Below are 22,932 nucleotides of genomic sequence, written 5' to 3' on the forward strand. Positions count from 1 at the left end.
GCCAGAATTCTTGTGCTCCCATTTTAATGAAATTTCATCGATATGCAGCAACCAAAAAGAATCACCATCCTCAGCCTATAGAAGTTCCACTGGTAAAGCCCTCCTCTCTCTATGCTGGGCATAGCCGAGAGCTCTATGACTAAAGGCCCACAACACTGCTGTTGAAGACTTCGACTGGGGTTGGTGGGCTTAATTCTATAATCACAAGTTAGTGATAGACATAAAGCTTCAAATAATTCTGTTTGATAATACCACATTAAAAATTCTGTAATATAGCGGTTTCCACGCATAACGATTCATTGTTTAAGGGGGGCAAGGACAAAAAGAAAACTAATCGGCATTAGAAAATAAATGTTAAACTTCATATGCTTTATTTTTTCCTCATAAATTGGAATTTGAATACTGGCGGCGTATCAGCAGTGCCTGCGTGAATCTTCTTTGGTTTCAACACTTTCGTATTCTGCAAGTGTCGCTTCAGTTCTATAGTTTGCTGAACCACAGTGAGCTGCTTCTCTCTCTCTATCCTTTTTGACAGTTCATTGTAGGTCTTCTGCTTTATTTTCTTTGTTGAATGTATAACCTGTTGAAAATATATTTTAATCTTAATTTTGGATTTCATAAAATTATTGTAGCGGTACTCAATCAGGATTGGAATGTAGAAATCAATTGATCAAACCTCAGTCAACATTTTATAACTAAATTTGATTTAAAGCTTGACTGGTTTACAGAGATATGATATGTTCCCAGCAGTGGCGTGCACTTCATACATGCGCAAAAGCACTGCATACCCTAATTTTTTTGTATAACTCGTAAAGGCGAAGGATTTTTCACTTTTATGCCATCTTCCTTCTTTATGCATACCCTGGTCAAAAACCCTGTGCACGCCACTGGTTCCCAGTCAGTATTTGATTGCTGGTTACAAAGATTGAGTACACAGTTATATTTGTAAAGAGAGGTGTTAACTCAACCAATAATAAATCAAACTTAGGTTAATTATGGTATGACTACCATACTCCTTTACAGGTTAGCACGCAGGTGAGGTTGCATTCAAGGGTTAACTTGTAATGGAAAAAAAAAACATTACGGCAGACGGTAAGTAAGCCAGACTTAACACCAAATTATTGAAACCCATTTTTTAAAATTACGATTCAAATTGGCAACCTCCCTGGCTTAGCGGTAAGCACTGTGATTTTATAAGCGGAGGTCCCGAGTTTGATCCCCGGCAGGTGCAATTTGGAAAATAACAATTTAAAAATTTTATCTGGTCTGGTCAGGCTTTGACCGTGACTAGTTAGTACAGCCGTACTGACAAAGACATGCCGCCAACCGACTTAGCATTCCGGTAAGCTGTTGTGTACTAACCAATCAGTGATAAGGGTTTAATTTACCTGCCATTTCCCTTAAGAGGTTGGTCTACTACTATCTTAGACTGCAAAATTGTGAATCACCAGGTGAAATTGCTATTAAAGGCTTACTTGTAATTAAATAAAAAATGACATTGCCATCAGTGGGGCTGCCACAAAATAATTATGTCTACCATTTTCTCATCTAATTTCTATTAGAATATATGGGAAAATGTATAGACACAATGATCTTGATATTAGCCTTAAAATTTAAGTATTACAGTATGTTCTTACCTGCTCTACTTCTGGCAGAGAGAGCTTGTTAATGTCAGAGAGGCGGGGTCTATTACACTTCCTGTTGATAAGGGCTGGATGGGTATCCAGCCTCTTGGCTATATCAAAGTTCTTCTCTTCCCCTTTATCCACGAAAAATGTGTGGGTGTTTGGTGTTGAGTCTGCCACATCTGTCATGTGCAGCTGAGACTGGAAAAGGAAGTAATTTCATACAATATGAACCAGAAATATACAAAAAAATAATAGTTCAATCCTTCAAACATCATACAACAAACTCAAGTTAACTTCTGAATTATCTACCACTAATAAAGAACCAGTTTTTTTGTATAACTGCTTTTTGTAGTGAATAACTATTGTAACTTCAAAATGTTGACAAGATAACTTACTACTAACATACCACTGGCAGGTTAGCCTGTTACTATCTTAGACTGCATCATCACTTACCACCAGGAGATAGCAGTCATGGTTTAACTTGTCGTGGAATGAAAAAATAAAGAACTACTAAGTAGGCTACAATATTAGCTTACATAAAATACTATGTACTTAAGTTACTGGATTTTGAATGACCATATTTAGTTCTTCCATTTTAAAAACGGTAATGATTACCTGCAGTCTCTGTATCCGCCTTGTCTCAACAGTGCGCTTCATGTTGACATACTTGAGGTCCTGCGTTTGCATCAGCTTCAATTGCTGCGGTGTGAGTTTATCTTCCTTCTCTAGCTCATGGTGCTCCTGAAATAGTTAGTTTAAAGTTTAATTTTTGCTAGCTATTCCTAGGGATGCAGAATGAAGAGGAGAGAGCAGCAGATAGAAGGATGACATCCAACAAACATCTATTTATTTTAATTCCTCTACAAGTACACCCTTGAAATTAATCTCAACAGATGACATTGATGGCAGTGATATTTAACCCAAACTAAACAGTATCCACACCACATCATACTAAGCAATAAACAGACACCAAAGTGTTCGGATGTCAGATGCTTTTTGGGCCTGGCCAAAGATCCTGTAAGGAGCGTAGATTAGGCAAGTATATGAAAATAAAGGAGTGGCGAATGCCTTGGTGTCTCTTCTAGTACTGCAGATGTTTGTTGGTTGCAGTGTTCATTTAACATCAGGATGCATGTTAGGGGTTCATTTTTATTCGTTTGGTAGTGGAACCCTAGAAAGATATGAATCCTTAACTGCTGATCTACAGACATACTAGGTCATCCAGCCGTGATGACGCAGCTTATTGAGTGCGCTTGGTATGATCTAATTGGGTAAAGAATATCTAAATATCGAAAGAAACTAACCCCATTTTTCACTCTCGAGTTGATCATGTGATGGTAGAACTCATCCGGGTTCTTATCCAATGTCCTCTTGCGCAGTAACTTGAGTGTGGCCCCTTTCTCGTGGTAGTCATCCGCACGTTTTTTATAGTCCTTCTTCTTTTCTAACAATCCTAAGTGCTTCCTAGCTTCGGGCTGGTGTCTTTCTTTATGAGTCTTTTGGTTAGCCTTAGCGGCTTTCTTCCAAGACGACATTTTCTAGAGCACTTGTTATTTTATTATACACCAAAGAAGAACAGTTCGTAATATAAGTCTATCTTAGATTTATAAAATAACGAAGTTTTATGAAACAGTAAACAACAAATTTAACTCAGAAAGTCAAATGTCAAAAACACATGGCAACCACAGATAAATACCCCCACAACTCTGTCCAAGTTGACAGACACAGACTTATATTACAACAAAATTGACCATAGGCTTTCGGACACGTTATTTGTGTCTCATTGAAGAATTTAAAATGCTTTTTTTAAAGTATACACTAAAATGTACAAGCTGTTTTTACCACAGTATTTGGACTTTACGAGGACTTTTTACGGATTTACTGTAGCGGACAATCCTGATGCAAATTTCATGCACTATTGCCAATCTTTAGTGAGTGGATAAAACTCAGGTGGGATCTGGGATAATAATCTAGCATTGATTTAATTTTTTACTACTGTAAGTACACCAATCTACACTGGGCCAGCGTGGTGGGTTACGGCCTTAACCCTCTTCTACCCTTCTCATTGTGGGGGGAGACCCAAGCCCTGTAGTAGGCCTGTAATGGGTTTATATGATGAAGACTAAGTAAGCTCTCTGTAATCTAGTAGGTGCTATATTGAACTACATGGAAATCAACATTCAAATCAATAGAAAACAAGTAAGCAAGGGTTGAACATTTTATTGTTACAAATGTGAAATTCCTTTATGTTTCAGAATTAGCCATATTTGTAGGCTTGAGGATCGCGATCGGTAGCCTCACGAATAATAGATACAGCACCTCCAATGCGCTAAATAAGCCCACTCCAAGAAACATGTTGAAAACGCCACCCAGAGATGCTGTGGAAAAAAAACGTCTTTAGTACCTACTCTAGTGAGTAAATAACGAATAATCGATTGAGGAAACTGATTTTACTGCCAAGGCGTGTGCCAGGGCCAGTATAAGTATCACATGAAAAAAAAACAGCTCACAAAGCAATGTGATCCAAGTCTCCGTAGGGTGGACGACGAACAGCCGCGACTCGCTCATCCGAACCACGATCCGGAGCACTGAACTGATGCTGGCGTTAATACCGGCGCTAGAAACATCATAGCGGTGTTTAAATTAAAATTAACAAGATTAATTTTTTATCATCTAAAAAAATCTGTTTTCACTAGGCAACTCATGTAACCTAACTTGGATGGATTTTTCCACAAGATGTGGTAGTTAGTGTTATATCAAGTGTCAGATCAAGAGTCCCCTAACTTTGCGATCCGCCTTATCGATGTCGGAACTTTAGACAGCGCCTTACGTCGTTAGACATCACAGAAGAGTTCTTGAGACGTTTTTATCTCTAGGAATCACCTAAATCAAGAGAAATCAGCTTAAGGCGATCTAACTAATCAAATGGTCCATGCGCCAGTGGTTTGGGTATCATGCGTATGAGGGAAAAGTTGGACGGCTTATATGTTTGCATTATTCTTAGTACTTGTTTATTTTATTAGTTATAATTGTCGGACTACGGAGGTGGCACACCTCATGGTAAGTGAAAAATCATCGCCTATAAACAGAGCAACACTTCGCAGGGCATGCAAGCACGTTCTGCAAAGTGCCGCCCTGTGTCCATCAGTAAGCCTCATGAGCCTATAGTTACACCGGCAGCGAACCCTTCATACCGGAACAGACCAGTGCTGCTTGGCGGCAGATTTAAGTATTGTGGTACCTCCTTTACTATCTGGTGGACCCACTGCTTGCTCCGTCAATTATTACTACAAAATATAGTTATGTATAGAATATTAATTTTTTTACTATGTTGCGTCGTTATACTCAAGTGTTACAAGTAAAAAACAAAGAGCGTTTAAGTACCTACGCGGCATTTTTTTCATTGATTCTAAGTAAAATACTAAAAACGACTGAGAGTATATCTAAATACATGACGGATTAGAACTTACTATATTTTGTCATTGGTATATTGAAAGGCGTCCATAGCGCTGGATTCTAATGCCATGTACGTAAACACTTTCTTGCACGCCGGTAGGCAGTTGCAAGAGAAATTTTTTTCTGCAATAAAATACAAGGATATCAAGATCCTTATACAGCCTTTATTGCATAGTGCGTTGTGTACAAAACAAATTGACAACGCCCCGCGCAAGTATCACTTCACGCCCGCAGAATGTTGCTAGATCACAAACTTTTTTTCCATTTTATGGTACACGTTTAGAACATTAGGGGCAAAATAATTACTGTCATCGCTAAATGGTATGAAGTGACTGTCTGTTCGAGAAACACTATTAAAGTGTAGTGGTTTACGAATTACGATGCATCAATATTAGTCGTGTACACGGTTTATGTATGTTCATAATTGTGATAAATACAGTCAAAATCTGTTATAACGACATCGAAGGGACTACTCATATTTAGTCGTAAAAACCGATAGTTGTAACAACCGGTGACAGGTATTAATAGGAAAGACAATACATGTATGTAATACGCGATTTTTCTTTGATATTGATTTGTTTTCTTTTTGCGACATGTTACAATTTTCACAGTTAACTCATCAATATGTTTTAGTGCGTCTTGTGTAAAGATAAGTAACAAACAGACTTAAGAGGTATGACGAAGCGGGCCTTGAGGCTAGGGTGTGCACGTGCTTTGTTTCTAAGAATTATAAAAGACCCTAAACTTTGTTTACTTTTACGATAATAGCCATTGACCATTATACTGTGCCAGATGTGGATACTGTTACCTATTCAAATTGTTTACAATACAGCTGAACCGGTCGTTCTACAGATATAATTTTCCGAAAACATTAACCAAATGTGGTCGCTTAATGCGGTATGTCGTAGTAAACAATGTCGTAAAAACCAATGTTTTCCGATAAGGCGGTCAAATAGTATTCAGCCAGGACCTTTGATTTTGGTCAATTTAACCGATATGTTGTTCTAAACGATGTCGCCATAAACGGTTTTGACTGTATATTATAAATAGCTCAGGTGTTTTAATAAATTTTCTTCAGGTGAGATATCGTGAGATTTAATTAAACCCCCTCCCCCATCACACTGTCTCACGTGAGATTTTTCAAATTTTGGGTTTCTTACGTAAACGCGTTGAATGATCTAAATCGTATAACGATTACGCTTAAGATTAAATCTTAAGCATATACAATCTGGATTAAATGGATCAAAATAGTTTTTTTTTTTTTTTTTTTATTAAATAAAAATGCGTGATATTTGCAGAAAACCCCCTCTCTCCAAAGTAAGATTAGATGAGATTTGACTCGACTCCCTCCCCCCCTTAAGCATCTCACGATAATTTATGGACGCCCCCTTAATCAAAATATAGTATACGGTAGTATTTCTTATTAGCAGTAGGTAGTAATATTTAAGTTTTTCTTCAGCCCATTAGCATCTCTCGCAGGGTTTGAAAGTCATAAACGAAAATGACGAGTAAATTCAGCAGCAATTGCAGTAGATACGGATGATGATAGCTTTTGAAGAGTTGCGTTATCTCGTCTCCAATTAGATATAATATGAAAGTTAAATGGGACTAAAATCAAAATGCGTTTGATTTTTAACACTTGTATGAGTTATAGATAGATGTAAATATGCAGTTACCAAAGTCTAAGGTCCGCAAGCAGCCTAGCTGTGTAACGAGGCACGGGGGAAGCGTGACTTCTGCTTCGCTCCCGTTGCGGAGCGGCTCCCGGCAGCCGCACTGGCGCTCCCGGCACTCCAACTGCGTTGTGACACTCACGTCTATCACCATCACTTCAAACGATTGACGTCCACTACAGGACATATGTCTTCACTCTTCAGTACCGAGTTCCAAAATACATGATCCTAAGCTGCTTTTTTTAATCATTAATTGTCGGACCAAGCAGATGGTCCACATGATGAGAAGTGGAAAACCAACGCCCATAACCAAGGCAAGACTAAGCAGGACTAGCAAGGAACACATCCTGCAACACGCCCCTTTACATTTACCAAATCCTGTAGGTATATATAATTTATATTACTACTGCATCCTGGAGATGGACAATAGGAGCCCTTAATTGGTCCGTCCATCTCATCGGTGATCTACGGTGGTACCTTCCTCTTTCGCTTGAACCACAAGGCCGTCTTTACGCCTGGACGCGTGAGCGAAGTTAAATAAGTTTATGTATCAAAACGAACGGGATCATCTTTTTTCCGCTTACATCTCAGACAAGACAGACAAATGATTGTTTAATCGTAAAATGATGTTGGAAAAGAGCAACTGTTTAGTTTCTTGCCGGCTTCTTCTCGGTAGAATCTTCCGAACCGGTCGTAGAGTTACTACAAACAGATAGACTAGACGTTTCAAAAATGCTTATATTATTAGGCGTACTTGAAATAAATTAATTTTCAATTTAAAGAAACTCAGAATACGCGCTTGAACTTAGAGAATACTATAGAGAGGTTCTGTCGCGAACGTTCACTTTAATAGAGTTTCTTACCAAGCAGCGGTTCCGCGAGTAGTGCGCCGAGCCGCCGCAGGAGCCGCCCACCAGGCTGGCGGCGGCGCCGTCCTCGACCGAGCCGAAGGACAGCTGCGCGCAGTAGCTGTGGCCCGGCGCCAGCGGCGTGGGCTGCACGCACTCCTCGCCCGCGTACTGCGTGTAGAACTGCGCACAGTTATAGGGTATTGGACTGTATTACAAATATCACGGTAAAGGTGATAGCCCAGCACGGAATCCCAGCCTCTAACATCTCTAAGTTATGTGCATTTTTTAAGTAATTAGAATATCACTTGCTTTAACGGTGACCGAAACCATCATGAGGAAATCTGCATGCCTGAAATATGCCGGTTCTCGATAATGTTCTTAAAGGTGTGTGGAGTCCACTAATACACAGGGCCAGCGTGGTGAACTAGGGCCTTAACCCCTTCTCAGTGTGGGAGGAGACCCGTGCCTTGTAGTGGGGCGGTAATGGGTTGATATGATGATGAAGATGATGAGAAATATCACTTGTGCTAGTATAATCGTTATAGATTTTCAATATTATTTCTTTTAACAAAACAAGTATACATTTTCTTGGTCACGTGATCATAAACCCTATTGATTAGTTAACTCTTATTTCAGTCTTGTGTCGTCATACTGCAAACAATGTGGTATTGCTAATGTTAGAAAGTACCTTATTACTAAACGTTTAAATATCATAATTGTGCGCGGCAACGCAGGGCACCCGGATTATCGGAAAGTACTTACTTCAAATATTTTAAAAACATTCCTCATGAATTCAAAAATAGTTTTAAAAGCATTTTTTCACATAAATAAACCTTTAAAATAGATTTTAACAAGCGACACTGTAGTTTACTACCAGTTATAAAATTGTATAGAAAAGTGACCCCAAACCCAGCGTCTTGGTCATGTTCAAACGTAGGACCACCTGTTGAGAAACTCTGCTAAGATCATTGAGCATCGTCGTAAGGTCGAATCTCCGAGAGTATCTGCGATTATGCACTAGATCGTCAGGAAACCGAAGAGTGATCTACTCGCCGTTGATGTGGACGCTTAGCTCGTTACAATACAGAAGCCCAAAGACGTCCTTCAACGCAGCGGTAAAAAGCTTTGGGGATTTAACATCTCCCTGTCCCACTCCTCACTGCAATTGGATGGACCTCGTAATCTGGTCCTGTATTCGGACTGACATTGCGACGTTTTCGCACCAACACTTCAACACTTGTAATGAACCGGTAATCAATGCAGCATCTCTGCAGCAATAACGCATATCGGTCTTGAAATAATAAAATCTATATTATATGAGGCTTATATAATAGACAATAGATAATAAAAATCGGCAGCGACAAATCAACTATTACCTCGCAGCCGTTAAATGTCGTCTGATCTGAGCACTGCACTGCTATACTGAGCCTCCTAGTTACTTCCATTCGTGACGCTATTACATCGTCGACATTCAGGCTGAAAACAGAATATTATGTAAAGACAATTGTAATTAATTCATCTTTGGCAATAGACCACTTTGACCGAGGACCTATTTGAATATTTATCAATGATACTTCGCCCTTGCATTTGGTCCCTAGAGAGACACTAGGTTGTCCGACATCACGCGTGTTGCTGAAAACTGCTCTGTACTGTACCCTGAAAAATATGACGACGGGTCACTTACTCGTAAGGTCTGGCTACACAGCAAGCTCCCCAATCAGTCAACTCTTTCTTGAACAGCACTTCGCACGGCATCATGTAAATCTGCCAGCGGCAATTCAGCACAATTCTGTGGCAGGCGGGAGTAACTCTCATCAAAGCTTCCGGTAACGTCAAGTTATTCTTGACCAGAATATCTTCAAGGATCAGAAGGTGTTCGTGATTCGTTTTCTTCCTCTGCAGCACATGGCTCAGGATTATTGGTAAGCGATCTGTTACGTTTTCGGGTATTGACCTAGAAAACGAAAAGGACAACGATAAAACCTCATAAGACTGCAATAAAACAATTTTAAAGAGCCAATTCGTTTAATTTTAAGTTTTTTGTAGGTTTACAAGATTATGAGCAGACCAAACGTTAATAGTGATACCACTAGTAACATTTTGTCTGCTCATAATCTTGTAAGCCAGACACTTTGGTGCGTCATATTAATTTGTATTTCACAGGATATATGAAAGGACGCTAATTGTAAATAAAATAAGATGGCGGACAGTACGTTAGCTAGGCTTCATGCTTAAATGACTGTAAACCATTTTGCCTCTGGCATATCTATAAACGTTTTTCAAGGTTAAGCTTGAGTAATGCTAAAATTGACTTAGATAAGCACAGTATTTATTAGGAAAATGTTGTAAAATATGTGACTTTTAGTGCTTCGATTAAATCGGATGATAATCCTATCTATTTGGCCACCGCCACATCCAACCAACAGAGTTAATACTCTAGAACCAATATTTGAGAGTTTTTAGTAATTTAAATTTTAGTTTTTGGAACACACACCAACGGGAGGAGAACGGGTAGTCTGTATTATGATCTGCCTTCACCACCCTGCAATCTCTTTTATATCACATACTTAACTCTACATTACAGGTCGATCAACCGACACCACACAGAATACGGTCAATCAATGATCGTCAAAACCAAAGTGCCAACATCATCATCATCATCTTTTGTAGAAAGTGCCAAAATCCACGGTCCACGGTTCGGGGTCTACCAACGATGTGTTTACTGGTGCGGGGTTGCCATTCCAGCACTTTGGGACAATGTGGTCGACCTATTCGTGTCTGTGAACTTACAGATGTGAGCGCGCGTAGTGGGCGACGGTCTGTGCGGACGGGCACACGGCCACCAGCGGCATGCGCTGGGAGGCACGCAGCTCGTGCAGCGTGAGCAGCGCCGGCACCTGCAGGAAGCGCGCCCACAGCGCGCAGCACAGCGCGCCCGCGCAGCACGCGCTGGCCACGCAGCACAGCAGCCAGCCCACGCTGCCCGGCGACACGAACCACACAATTAAGTATTGGATAGAAGTAGGCGTTACTTTGCGGAATTCATAATTGTTATGTCAACATCTCCTGTTAACAATAATTCATTGTAAAGTCAACATCTGAGGATGCTCCGGTTTCGCAGCGAAACGTGCGTAGAGGGTACATTGCCGAAGATCTGTTGGGTGGGAGTAAGAAATTCTTCCGCTTTTCGCGGAGTATTGCTATACTTAAGCTTAATTTTCATAACATACAATTAAGAACATATAGGTTACCGTGTATACGACCAATATTGAAGCATCAAAAACCACTCCACTTTAATAGTGTTTCTCGAACAGGCGGTTGGTCACTTCATTCCATTTAGCAGTTCACAGTCATTATTTTACCTCTAATTTTCCAAACGTTTTCATAAAATGGGAAAAGTTTGTGAGCTAGCAATATTCCGCGGGTGTGGAGTGAGACGTTCGCGGGCGTTTTCACTGTTTTTGGACACAATGCACTGCATGCAATAATGGTTAAATTAGGGCTCTGTATGTTCTTAGTTCTGTGATACGAACATCACAACACCAGGCTGTGGCTGTGTCGCGCAAACCGTGTGTTTACTTGAGACGCTTACAATAAGGTAAAATACACAGCTGGCACGACCATCATCATCCAAATACCAGCCCACCGTCTGGTAGCTGGCTTCGGCCGTGGCTAGTGGCTAAGCGATTAGCGTACCGGTACAATGTCGCGTGAAACCGATAGGTATGGGTTTAATAAATAAATATACTACGACAATAAACACATCGCCATCGCAAAACATTTTCCAGTTGTGGGAATCGAACCTACGCCCGTGGACTCAGAAAGCAGGGTCGCTGCCCCCTAAGCCAGTTGCCGTCATAACGGTAACATAACTTCAATACCCCTAACAGGTTGCGGAGTATCCGATTAATACTTATTAGTAACATTTACTTCTCTGTATACGAACATTGATATGATGTACCACACGTTGTAAAGCCGCCGGATACCACCACACCATTTTGAACTTGTATTATAAAAGTCAAATTGAAAATGCAACTATTTCAAGTACCTAGTTTTGGTCTATAAACACTGCATTTTGGATAAAACTTATGAAGGGTACCTTTTCAAAAGAACCATGATATACAGATACAGTGTCTTAAACTGGAGAGCTATTGAAATGTCACTAACAATGATACTCACCGATCGTAGTAGTTTTCAGATGCCAAATATTTAAATCCATGCAGCGTTGTATCCTTACAGAATTCTCGAACTGCGCGAGCACATCCTGACTCCTTCACTTTCGGTTCATTTTCTCCATAAACTTTTACGTGATTCGTTTTAGCAGTTGAGACTCTCAAAGACATGTTATTAAATTTCAGTGCAGTATCAACCTACAAAGTTGAACAGGAAATTAAATGCAGAAGACTGGAAGGCTTCCCCGCGCAGTACCTACTATTGAATTTGTGAACACATACAAAGGTATAAACACACTGCGAAAGTTGTCGGAAATTCGGAATTAACCGTTGCCGTATCATTCGACGTTATAGAAACGAACCTTTAAAATGAACTAAAACAAAAGTAATAGGAAGGATTACTGTATTATAATTATGATGACACTGCGATAAATACGTACTAAGGCAGTTAAATGTAGGATAGTTTTCTGTAAAAGTTCAAGTGTCCATCTATGGTGACTGGCAACCCCATAATTTGATTGTTATCAGGCGATCGCGTGGTGATACTCGATTAGCTGTGTTTAGATACCGATCTTGCAGGTTTAACACTAGATTCGTAGCCCGAATTTGACCAATTTAAACCGCCGAATCGGTATAGTAACTTAAGACGTAATCTAAAGTTACTATACCGATTCGGCGGTGCGTAATATTTAGGAAACTCGTAAACTAACACTTGGTAGATGATAGATGATTGTTTTTTTTAATAACCTTAATACAAAAAATTTCAAATATGGTAATACAAACACAAAATACAACACCTTGTGGCAGGAATAATAGACAAGTTCGGCTATATGAGTTCGACTGGTTAAAGGTAAATGTATGCTTAGGCATCTCCTTTGATTAGGTAGTCGTTAAATACTTAGGTATTGCCTTGTTCGTCGTTAGTGAAAACGGGCATTTTAGTAATAAATAATATACCGAATTTAGTCATGTACCTACTGGGAGCTCATAAAGTAGTTTTGCTTTCTGATGATGCTGGTGATAGAGATAATGACGTCGACTTTTTGCTGTAGAACATGAATAAACTAGCAGCACTAAAACAATCTAAGCTGAGAGAACTAAGAACTTAATAGATAAATAGGTAATTGTTTGTGTGCGTGTGTGTGTATTTTAGATATGAGCCTAACTGAGCAGCAGGTTTGGACTGCCATCAACAAAAAAAAAAGTTGGCGATGTCTTAAAACAACGTTTACTTAGATCAGATCCACTTGAGGTCCAGGTGTAATACCTGAAGATTTACCTTTAAAAAGCGTAAAGTCAAACATCTGGGCCACGTTGTGAGACATGAGCGATACCAAGCTCCAGCTCATAATGATGTGCGAAGTAGAGGGCAAACGACGTGTTGGAAGGAGGAAGAAATCATGGTTGCGCAACATCCGTGAATGGACCAATATTGTAAGCGTGGAAACATTGTTTCGCTTGGCGCAAGACCGCGAGAAGTTCGCTGAGCTGACGGCCAACCTTCAGTAGTGGAGAGGCACAACAAGAGAGAGAGAGATATTGGCCAAGAGCCGTAAATTTGTATAGTATTGAACTATAATCACCACTGTTTCCTTACGAGCATGTTCTTTGGCTGTGCATTGCTTTATTTCTTGTAGTTTCTTTGTGCGGGCGAGTGAATGGTACTTTAAAGGCGTTGCGCGATTGCAGGTAAACCATCTTTGAAATATATTTACATCTCTCATATTTGTAATGGTGCGTACTACTAAAAATTCGATGACTTGGAAATATGAGTTATGCTCATGTTTTGTATTTATGTTGATGGTTTGTATTCTCTGTCAAAGATGTGTTATTAAACGAACTGTGTTTGAGTACCGTCCAAAACACTGTCGCGGCTTAATCAAAGTCTCCTCCAGGAGATACGATTGCATTCGGAATATGCAGGACAAAAATGCGGCAATGGCCGCATTTTACAGTAATTATCGCAAGCGTATAGCAGTCAAATCATATCCATAGCCGAATTCCTTGTCTATCCTTAATTTTATCTTATATTTATATGCGATTATTTGGTTTCCGCGAGCTGCGATCAAATACCGCCTGATAGTATCAGGCTGATACACACTCTCGATTAAGTCGATTACTCTAGATGACACAACTTTACTGTGAATGAGTTGCTGCCATCCGCCATGAACCTATCTCGGTATCCTACATTATCTCCTGCGGCAGAGCCACCAACTTTCGCGAGTGTTTAACAGGCAGAACCCAATCCCAGCCTGCCTTCGCTTAGACTTATGAGCTATATGGGGTAATATCTAATTTATTCGCTTTGTTCGGACATATCCGCGCACAGATTGTCATCGACTGATGCTGTCAGGCACGATCCTTGGAAATCTTTGAGCCGAAGTTTGATTGCTCCTGTAGAATATGACATGCTTTTTTCCCTTAAAAGAATGATTTCAAGTTGCTGTCTGGGTATTCTCAATACTAGAAATACGCCAGGTCTGTTATTCGCTGTTCTCTCATATATGTACAGAGACCACGATGATACATTGTACCATGGGTTTTGTGCGGAAAGAATATTATGGAGTTTTCCGATGTCCTCGTCAAAGTTGGGCACATATAGTGTTGCCCGTACAGGTAAATCGGCCTGATTAATCACCAAGAGTCCTGTACCCTCCCTTGGTGAATTTAGTCGTGGCACAACCATTGCAAGCCAGGATAGGGCCCGATCGTCATGACACCATAATTTGCTCATCACTGTTCTGCCTTGTGGGCGTCAGGGCATACCTGAACTTGAACGGAGGTTTTAGTGCTAGGCGAGTTTGACAAAGTTTCTGGTCGGGATACGCTCTCAGTTATGTCTACGCCTTGAACTGGGACGACAGCCTCTGCGCGTTGCTGGCGGCCATGTTTCGACAGCCGCGCACTGTTGCTCTGTTCCTGCGAGTGCCTTGTTAACTGATGAATTCCTAAGAGTGTGTTCAGCGACAAATTAAATTTGTCACTCGGATCGTTTTTATACTTTTTTAGCTTCTTCTGCTTATGATAAGGGATCACCTGCGACCAGGTACTCTCGGCAGGAGCGGGAAGCTAAAGCTTGGGTCCAACATGAGAACGTGAGATTCGTATTCCGATTTTCATAGCTAGGGGTAGATCGTGTGTCTTTTTTAGTCGAGGTCCGTGAAACGTTTGCTTCTGGTCGTCGTGCGTGCACTGCACGATGCGGGTCTATGCCCCCCTCCCCCAGAATACGAGGGGCCACCTGTAGCCCGGGCTCCGTCTATGACAGGAGGCCGAGCTGCAGGGAGGGATTCTCCGGACCCACCTGTGTCCGGTACCCTCCTGGGGTAGTAGTTTTTGTAAATCCACTTCCATGGTGTCCGTAGGGTTTGTGTATATTGTGAAGTTTCTGTGTGTACCTATGTTTTGAGTAAGTGTTTGCTTGTGATGGGGACGAATGGTACGAGGATAAGGTACTAGGATTTAGGTATACATTATTGGAGATTCTGTCACGCGTTGGGAGTGCCACTGGCCAGACCTCTTGTCCGGGTTCGAAGGCTGCTGGTCGTATCCAGACACGGCTATCCGCAACCAGCCGACCCGCCCGGTCCCACGAGTATGGTCCGCTAGCAAGAATATTGGGGTTACGGTGCCACATTAAAGAAGCACCCGTACACCCAATAGACCCATTGCGCCGGGTTCGCCAACTTCTTGCAGCAATTATGATTATGAGCAACTGGCTAAACACGAGTCACCAGCTTATACGGCATACTCAGGGAAAGTTTATTTGATTCGAGCGGCTTTGATAGATTTTCGGAGGTAGGTGGGTACTATTCGGCGATAGGTAAATTCTTATCAGTCAGTCTGTCTCTCCATAAGTGTTAAGCAAGGTTAAGGTTTCTTTTGTACTTCAAAGAGGTGTGAAGTCTTTATAATTTAAAGTATTAATTTACAGCACATAATGTTTGTACCTGCAAAGACCGGTGGCCGTGTGCGGCGGACCTAGAATCAAACATGGTGTCAGGCCCTTGACTTGATGTCTTATAGCCTCAATTATTCAAAACCATACTAGCTGTTTATAATTTAAAGTATTAATTTACAGCACATAATGTTTGTACCTACAAAGACAGGTGGCCCTGTGCGGCGGACCTAGAATCAAACATGGTGTCAGGCCCTTGACTTGATGTCTTATAGCCTCAATTATTCAAAACCATACTAGCTGTTTATAATTTAAAGTATTAATTTACAGCACATAATGTTTGTACCTACAAAGACAGGTGGCCGTGTGCGGCGGACCTAGAATCAAACATGGTGTCAGGCCCTTGACTTGATGTCTTATAGCCTCAATTATTCAAAACCATACTAGCTGTTTATAATTTAAAGTATTAATTTACAGCACATAATGTTTGTACCTACAAAGACAGGTGGCCGTGTGCGGCGGACCTAGAATCAAACATGGTGTCAGGCCCTTGACTTGATGTCTTATAGCCTCAATTATTCAAAACCATACTAGCTGTTTATAATTTAAAGTATTAATTTACAGCACATAATGTTTGTACCTACAAAGACAGGTGGCCGTGTGCGGCGGACCTAGAATCAAACATGGTGTCAGGCCCTTGACTTGATGTCTTATAGCCTCAATTATTCAAAACCATACTAGCTGTTTATAATTTAAAGTATTAATTTACAGCACATAATGTTTATACCTACAAAGACAGGTGGCCGTGTGCGGCGGACCTAGAATCAAACATGGTGTCAGGCCTTTGACTTGATGTCTTATAGCCTCAATTATTCAAAACCATACTAGCTGTTTATAATTTAAAGTATTAATTTACAGCACATAATGTTTGTACCTACAAAGACAGGTGGCCGTGTGCGGCGGACCTAGAATCAAACATGGTGTCAGGCCCTTGACTTGATGTCTTATAGCCTCAATTATTCAAAACCATAGGTACTAGCTGTTTATAATTTAAAGTATTAATTTACAGCACATAATGTTTGTACCTACAAAGACAGGTGGCCGTGTGCGGCGGACCTAGGATCAAACATGGTGTCAGGCCCTTGACTCGATGTCTTATAGCCTCAATTATTCAAAACCATACTTGCCCGCGACTTCGTCCGCATTTGTTTTGTTTTTAAAGGGGAATCCAGTAGGGACAGTTTATTTGGGAGATGTACGGCATTCAATTTAGTTGTAGATCAACAGACATTTTTAAGTTGTATATTCTTGTAAAAAAATACAGCGTAGTGTTTAATAATAACTTTTCTCTAAAAATACTCTTGCTGCTAAAACTATTTATCTGAATAAGAATTAATACTGCGATACTAATGTAACGCACTTTTGTTTAAACCGGCAATCTAACAATTTTTTTGGAATATAAAAACTCCTATTGAGACTTTACTTTAATAGTTAAGGGTAGGTATGAGATATACCTACCTTTAACTACTCGTATTAAAGTAAAGTCTCAATAGCGGACTTTTTTGTAGGTAATAAATAGGTAATGAGTACTTTAACTAAATTTTTTTTTGTTGTTACCATCTCCCAATAAATAAATATTAAGCTATGAAGTTCACACCCAAGCATTTTTATCGTTAACCCTTGACATTATAATAGGATTTTTCTGTAAGCTTACGTTTTATATAAACTTTGAACTTATTGAAAAAAATCTCTAAGATTTCATTGAAGTATGCCCTTGAATGAATTAGCAATTTTATGTAGCTACCCTAGTAAACTGCACAACGAGTTTATTTTTGATTACAATATTTATATTTTTACAGTCCAATTTCTTTTTAAATTTTGTTATATTATTAAAGACATAAATTAAATTTTCAAATATGTTCTGACTATGCACCGTCAATATTTTAACTTCTTGGGCCTATTTTATACATTGCACGAACAGCCCTCTTCTGCAGGACGAAATCAGAATCTATTTCAGCAGCATTACCCCATAATAAAATGCCGTAGGACATAATGGTGTGAAAATAACTAAAATACACAAGGCTAGCAGTTTCTATATTTGTCATATCACGAATCTTTTTAAACCGCGTATGCTGCAGAACTAAGTCTGTTTGCTAAATTATTAAGCTTTCTTTTTGCGACGAAATGGTCCATAACTTTCGGAGCTTATTCGGTATAACCAAACAAACAAAGAAAAAAACTTTCCTTTTTATAATATTAGTACCTAGAGATGTATACTGGTACAAATTTAGTAAATAAATATTGCAAGTTCCGTTACAAAATACAATTTTTTTTTATAGTAAGAAGCTGTAGCCGTAGTAGGTACCCGTTTTTTGTCCGCGTAAATTAAATTTTTTTTTTACAAATCCTGTGGGAACCGTAGTCTTCCTGGACTAAAAAGTAACCTATGTTACTCTCCATTCTTTCAACTAACACTATGCCAAAACTAAAGTAGATTCGGTGCTTAGTTAATGCGAAAATAATGGGCAAGTAAACAAACACACACTTTCGCATTTATAAAATGTGATTGAGTTGAGTTGAAGTTTGCCCTTGAATGCAATAACACCTTTTGGTAAGTGATGATGCAGTCTTGGATGGTAACGGGCTAACCGACTAAAATGACATATATTACACCCATATTCCTTATTGGTTTCTACGCGTAATCGTACTTGACGACTAAATCGCTAAGCGGCACGTCTTTGTCGGTAGGGTGGTAACCAGCCACGACCAGACCAGAGAAAATTCAGAAATTATAAATTCCCAAATTGTCCCTGCCGGGAATCGAACCCAAAAACCACAGAGCTCGCCACTGAGCCAGAAGGTCGTCAAAAAGAACTGACTGACTGAATGACTTTTTTATTTCTCATATAAATTGTAACGTATTCACGATCCAGTCTACTGTCCAGTTGTATGGTATACAAAAATCACGATCTTCGATGTTATCAGTAAATGAACCTGCAATTTGCGTTCGTTATCTACTGGCCGGCCGCGTAGCAATTATTGTGATAGATTGGCAATGAAATGTTGAATTTATATTGGCACGTCGCACTCCAAGTGCATTCTTTAGAAGTTCTACACAAGTTTAGCTCCGACCATCGTCCATCCTACTCCAGCTAGGACCTCTAGCCGATACTCCCGTTCCGACAAAAACCATCGTAGACTAGATAGGGCTTAAAGACAGAGTCAAGATGCTAGAATCTGTGCACCTGTCCGAATTCCTTAATTGATAGACTAGAAGATGACATATGTGCAGTTCTCATTTTATGAAGCACATTAGTGAATCACTGAAGGACAATCTCCAACGACTCGGTCCGAGAGAATTGCCGGCGGATGTCCGACAGCTACTAACACGTAAAATGCCCAAACTAGAGCACATGCCCGCTACCCGACTGACGAAAACCGGAGGAAAGGCCGAATGCCTCGCAGGCACAATTACTTATTAGAAGCCCAATACGAGCGAGGTCTCTATAGATCCCGAACAAGTTCAGCTAGTCAATAGCCAATTTGATAGCCTAGGCATCCTGTCTCCCGACAGCGACCCTATAGCTTCCATGTCTGTCGTCGAGGTCCAAGCGATTATCAATACTGCACTCAAAGAAAGCAACCGGTCCAGACAACATCAACAATAAAGCATTCACCTCAGCACCTATGCACAGCGTATTTATCATTTGCATTACCGTGCGAAACCCTGTCACTCCACTCGTCGCCTGGGCAGAGGTTCGGCCTCACATGAGGCGCCCTCAGACCGACGATCACTTTGCTTCTTCGAACCCTAGGGTTAAAAACTCGTCATGGCAAAGCCACATTCCGAGGCACGCCAACAAGCCCGCGTTACGCTATTAAAATCATTATGATTGTGTGCAGCTGATAAGGGTCCGTCATCTACAAACAATCCGAAAAAAAAAGACTTTAATTTCGCTGTTTAAGGTTTGACAACAAAAACAAACAATCCGAAAAAAACTCTATGCCCAGTAGCATAATGATAATTTTTAAAAAGCTACCCACCACATTTTTACTCGCCGAAGTAGGTATTTAATAATATAAACAAAATCGTATATTGACTTATTAAGAACCAAAGCATTTATTGTTTGACTACGTATGATCAGAACGAAAAAAAAATAGTTTATTATGTATAAAAAAAGTAATAGTAACCACAAAATCGATCTACGATTAACCGGTGGTACAGTGACGCAATATTTTGTCTTCTTTTGGTGAAATGTTTATTCATTATTACCAACCCATTACGGCCCACTAAAGGGCAAGGGGGACTCTCAGAACGTAAAGCGCTTAGGCAGTAGTCCACCACGCTAGCCAAGTGCGTGGTAGAGCTCACACGCCCGTGAGAACAATATGATGAACTCTCAGGCATATAGGTTTACTCATGCTGCTTTTCCCCACGGTTAAAGAAGTGATATATAATTGCTTAAAATAAAAAAAAGACTCAACTTGTATTAATAAGGTCTAATGCACCGTTACTATAAACAAGAAACACGAAATATTTAAATATGAATAATTACTAAGGTGCTTCCACATAGCTCGAAGAGTTATTATAGCGGTTCACGTTTACAGCATCTGTAATTGAACTTCTCTATAAAATTTGTATTAAATTGACGCTGAAACAACTACACATTATAAAGTATCCAATGATACTTAAATCACAAATTTATCGAAAAAGACCAAATATTGATGATTTAGTTCACACAATGTACAATAAAAATTAATTTATAATTTTCAATAGTAACAGTTAAAGTATATACTACTATTTTAATACGACAACTACTGATTAAACATTATTTAATAAAATATATTTTTGAAAAAAAAAACAAAAGAATTATTGTATTTATACAGAATACAATATAAGTAGCACCTTTCATCTAAACAATATTTACAACACCGTAAGCTAATGCCGATGATTTGTGCGTCATCAATAATTTCATTCATAAATGAACTTGGTGATCCGAATGATTTATGAATTTGATGATGAATTTGCGAACTTTTAAGGGTCTGTTAAAAGATAAACGAGTCAAATAGCGATGAAGAGCCTTAAAATATAGCAATAAAATATGTAGAAGAACCAAAATACGGACATAGGAGTTGTGAAAGGCAATAGTTTACATAATCATGTAATAATTCATGTATTAATGACAGCTATATAATAATTTCTACGAGATTAATTGACATACTTTGTGATCAAGATGTTTCCTTAGACATTATTATAATACAGTATTTATAAAATATTGCTTAAAGTGCTACGTGTATTAACATTTTTATATCGAAAATATAGATATCCCTAGTAATATAAAACCTTTATTGTTGGTTTGAAACCAATATTTCAAATATTTACATGTAAGAAAAATAAACACGTTGCAATAGTACAATCGCTTTAGAATATAGTAACACTAAAGAATTAAAGTTTGGATTAAATGTTACTCGTTATATGTACATAACTATTGGTTTTCGAAGTTATACTTCTTTTTAACCATCCATGCTTTAACAATTATGCCTGTAACCTTAGTACAACATTTGCACGCTCGCAATCTAGGAGTAGTTTCAGAGTATAGAAATATTTGACCAACGGAGTCAAATGGACCTTATTTGTACTGCATTTAAGCACAAATTTGCCTACAATTCTGAAGCCTGGACTTTTGACAGAACGTCTGTATAACAAAAAATAGAAGTACGGGATTTGCAATTCCTAAACAAGTGGCATTAAGTTCATTTTACTGTGACCTCGATTATGAGCGAGAATTTCTTGTACTAAGGCTACTGATTGGTGAAATCGAATCCACGCACTGTGGAGCTTTAGAGCCAACGAACTCTAAGATTTCTTAATACTAACAAGCTTTTTGGTTTAGGACTTGGATTGTCTATTTTGTGGTTCCTACATTGATTAACTGTTATTAAATAAGTACAAAGGAATAGTATCAAACCCTGTTCAAGTGTGAGTTCAGTGCCATCAGCTTTTCTGGGAAGTGAAGAATGTCAATGAGTTATAAAAAATGCAGTTTATAAAAACCTGGCACTTTACAACCATCGTTTAAAGAAGTAAAATTTAAATTCCAATATTCTACATTCATGTAGGCCTCTCACAGGCACTTATGAAGCGTTCTTACATATACGTTCACATAATTGTGAGGTGATGGTGATAACTACGTTCTCCAAATTAAACCTAAAGCTATTAAAATGATATTTTGCCCGAGAATTATAATCTTCAATTTATAGGAAGTAATATAAACTGTAATTCAAGATAATATTGTTTTAATGATGGTAGGAAGGTCCCATGGATCAAATTTAAATTCTCGAATAGCATTTCCACAATTTTCAATCATTCTACAAATGAATCAACGGGTGGTAAAATAGGTAGGTACTAGGAATCCGGATGGCGGCGACAAAATTTGTTAAATGTCCTTCGGGCAAAACGACATACTGGCATTCCTTCTATAATGATTCTTTCTATTCCCTAAAAGTATTTGATTGATTCACTTTTCTTCGATAGTAAAAACACAACAATCCATAATTACTTTACCAGATTTACCAAGTTTTATGATTAAAATATAGCTATTTATCACCCATTATAGTTCACAATTGGTGTGTGCACTGTTCAATTAATATCCGAATGGTGACGGTTACAAAAGATTGCTTCTTAACCACGCACAGTAGATACTTTGATACGATTATAAAACCGCGCTAAACGCTACCGCGCCTGTGAGTTCCCCTGTGACTCGTTGGGTTTTATTCCCCCGCACTATCTCCAGGGCGTGTCTTGTTGGGAATCGTTATGAAAAACAAGTAACAAAATAATTAACTATGAAAATCAAGCTTAATTTGCTATACTCTGCGAAAAGAGCGGTTAAAGAACCGGAAATAGCTCAGTTGTTTCGCGGATTATGGCAATTCGAGCTTAATTCCATAGTATGTCATAGCATTCCGTAAAGAAACGCCTCCTATCCGACAAGATAATTCCCAATGTATCACATTTATTTATTTCTATGGGCGATGCAGGTCAATAAATCGGGTTATTCGACGAACTGTCATCGACAATACCTATGATAATTTGTGCTTTTATGACTGATTAAAAGGTTTCAGCACATTTCATTTTTAAGTCTAGAGACACATCAACTCCTAATGCGAAGTGTTGCACTGTTTCAGACGGATGACGCTGTATCAGAATGTTAACAAACGTTCGAAACAGCTCGGTTACAGTTTTCGTGACAC

The 22,932-nt window shown here is 39.3% G+C and overlaps 2 protein-coding genes across 2 annotated transcripts; both read right to left on the reverse strand.

Annotated features, from left to right (window-relative positions):
- Window positions 1–339: 339 nt before the first annotated feature.
- LOC120623676 (probable U3 small nucleolar RNA-associated protein 11) lies at window positions 340–3,306 on the reverse strand. The gene is made up of 4 exons (XM_039889846.1): window positions 2,933–3,306; window positions 2,244–2,369; window positions 1,638–1,826; window positions 340–580 (listed from the first exon to the last, which is right to left on the reverse strand). The coding sequence occupies exons 1-4, from the start codon at window positions 3,161–3,163 to the stop codon at window positions 371–373; spliced, it is 756 nt and encodes a 251-aa protein (XP_039745780.1). The 5' UTR covers window positions 3,164–3,306; the 3' UTR covers window positions 340–370.
- Window positions 3,307–3,832: 526 nt separating this feature from the next.
- On the reverse strand, window positions 3,833–15,188 carry LOC120624022 (sodium channel protein Nach-like). Its single transcript, XM_039890330.1, has 10 exons — window positions 13,364–15,188; window positions 11,788–11,978; window positions 10,399–10,587; window positions 9,293–9,562; window positions 8,985–9,084; window positions 7,621–7,788; window positions 6,761–6,881; window positions 5,099–5,207; window positions 4,139–4,245; window positions 3,833–4,006 (listed from the first exon to the last, which is right to left on the reverse strand). The coding sequence occupies exons 1-10, from the start codon at window positions 13,502–13,504 to the stop codon at window positions 3,873–3,875; spliced, it is 1,530 nt and encodes a 509-aa protein (XP_039746264.1). The 5' UTR covers window positions 13,505–15,188; the 3' UTR covers window positions 3,833–3,872.
- Between the last annotated feature and the right edge of the window lie 7,744 nt (window positions 15,189–22,932).

Source organism: Pararge aegeria, chromosome 5, assembly GCF_905163445.1.
Source record: "Pararge aegeria chromosome 5, ilParAegt1.1, whole genome shotgun sequence".
Classification (NCBI taxonomy): Eukaryota; Metazoa; Arthropoda; class Insecta; order Lepidoptera; family Nymphalidae; genus Pararge; species Pararge aegeria.

What these genes read in the sequence shown, in the direction of transcription:
- LOC120624022 (XM_039890330.1), bottom strand. Translation starts at nt 13,504, where the DNA reads ATGAGAGATGTAAATATATTTCAAAGATGGTTTACCTGCAATCGCGCA. An exon ending in TGTGTAGCCAGACCTTACGA is followed by an intron (nt 9,085 to 9,292) that starts GTAAGTGACCCG and finishes TTCTGTTTTCAG; the next exon opens with CCTGAATGTCGACGATGTAA. An exon ending in TATACCAATGACAAAATATA is followed by an intron (nt 4,246 to 5,098) that starts GTAAGTTCTAAT and finishes TGATGTTTCTAG; the next exon opens with CGCCGGTATTAACGCCAGCA.
- LOC120623676 (XM_039889846.1), bottom strand. Translation starts at nt 3,163, where the DNA reads ATGTCGTCTTGGAAGAAAGCCGCTAAGGCTAACCAAAAGACTCATAAA. An exon ending in ACTCGAGAGTGAAAAATGGG is followed by an intron (nt 2,370 to 2,932) that starts GTTAGTTTCTTT and finishes TAACTATTTCAG; the next exon opens with GAGCACCATGAGCTAGAGAA. An exon ending in GGCGGATACAGAGACTGCAG is followed by an intron (nt 1,827 to 2,243) that starts GTAATCATTACC and finishes TTCCTTTTCCAG; the next exon opens with TCTCAGCTGCACATGACAGA.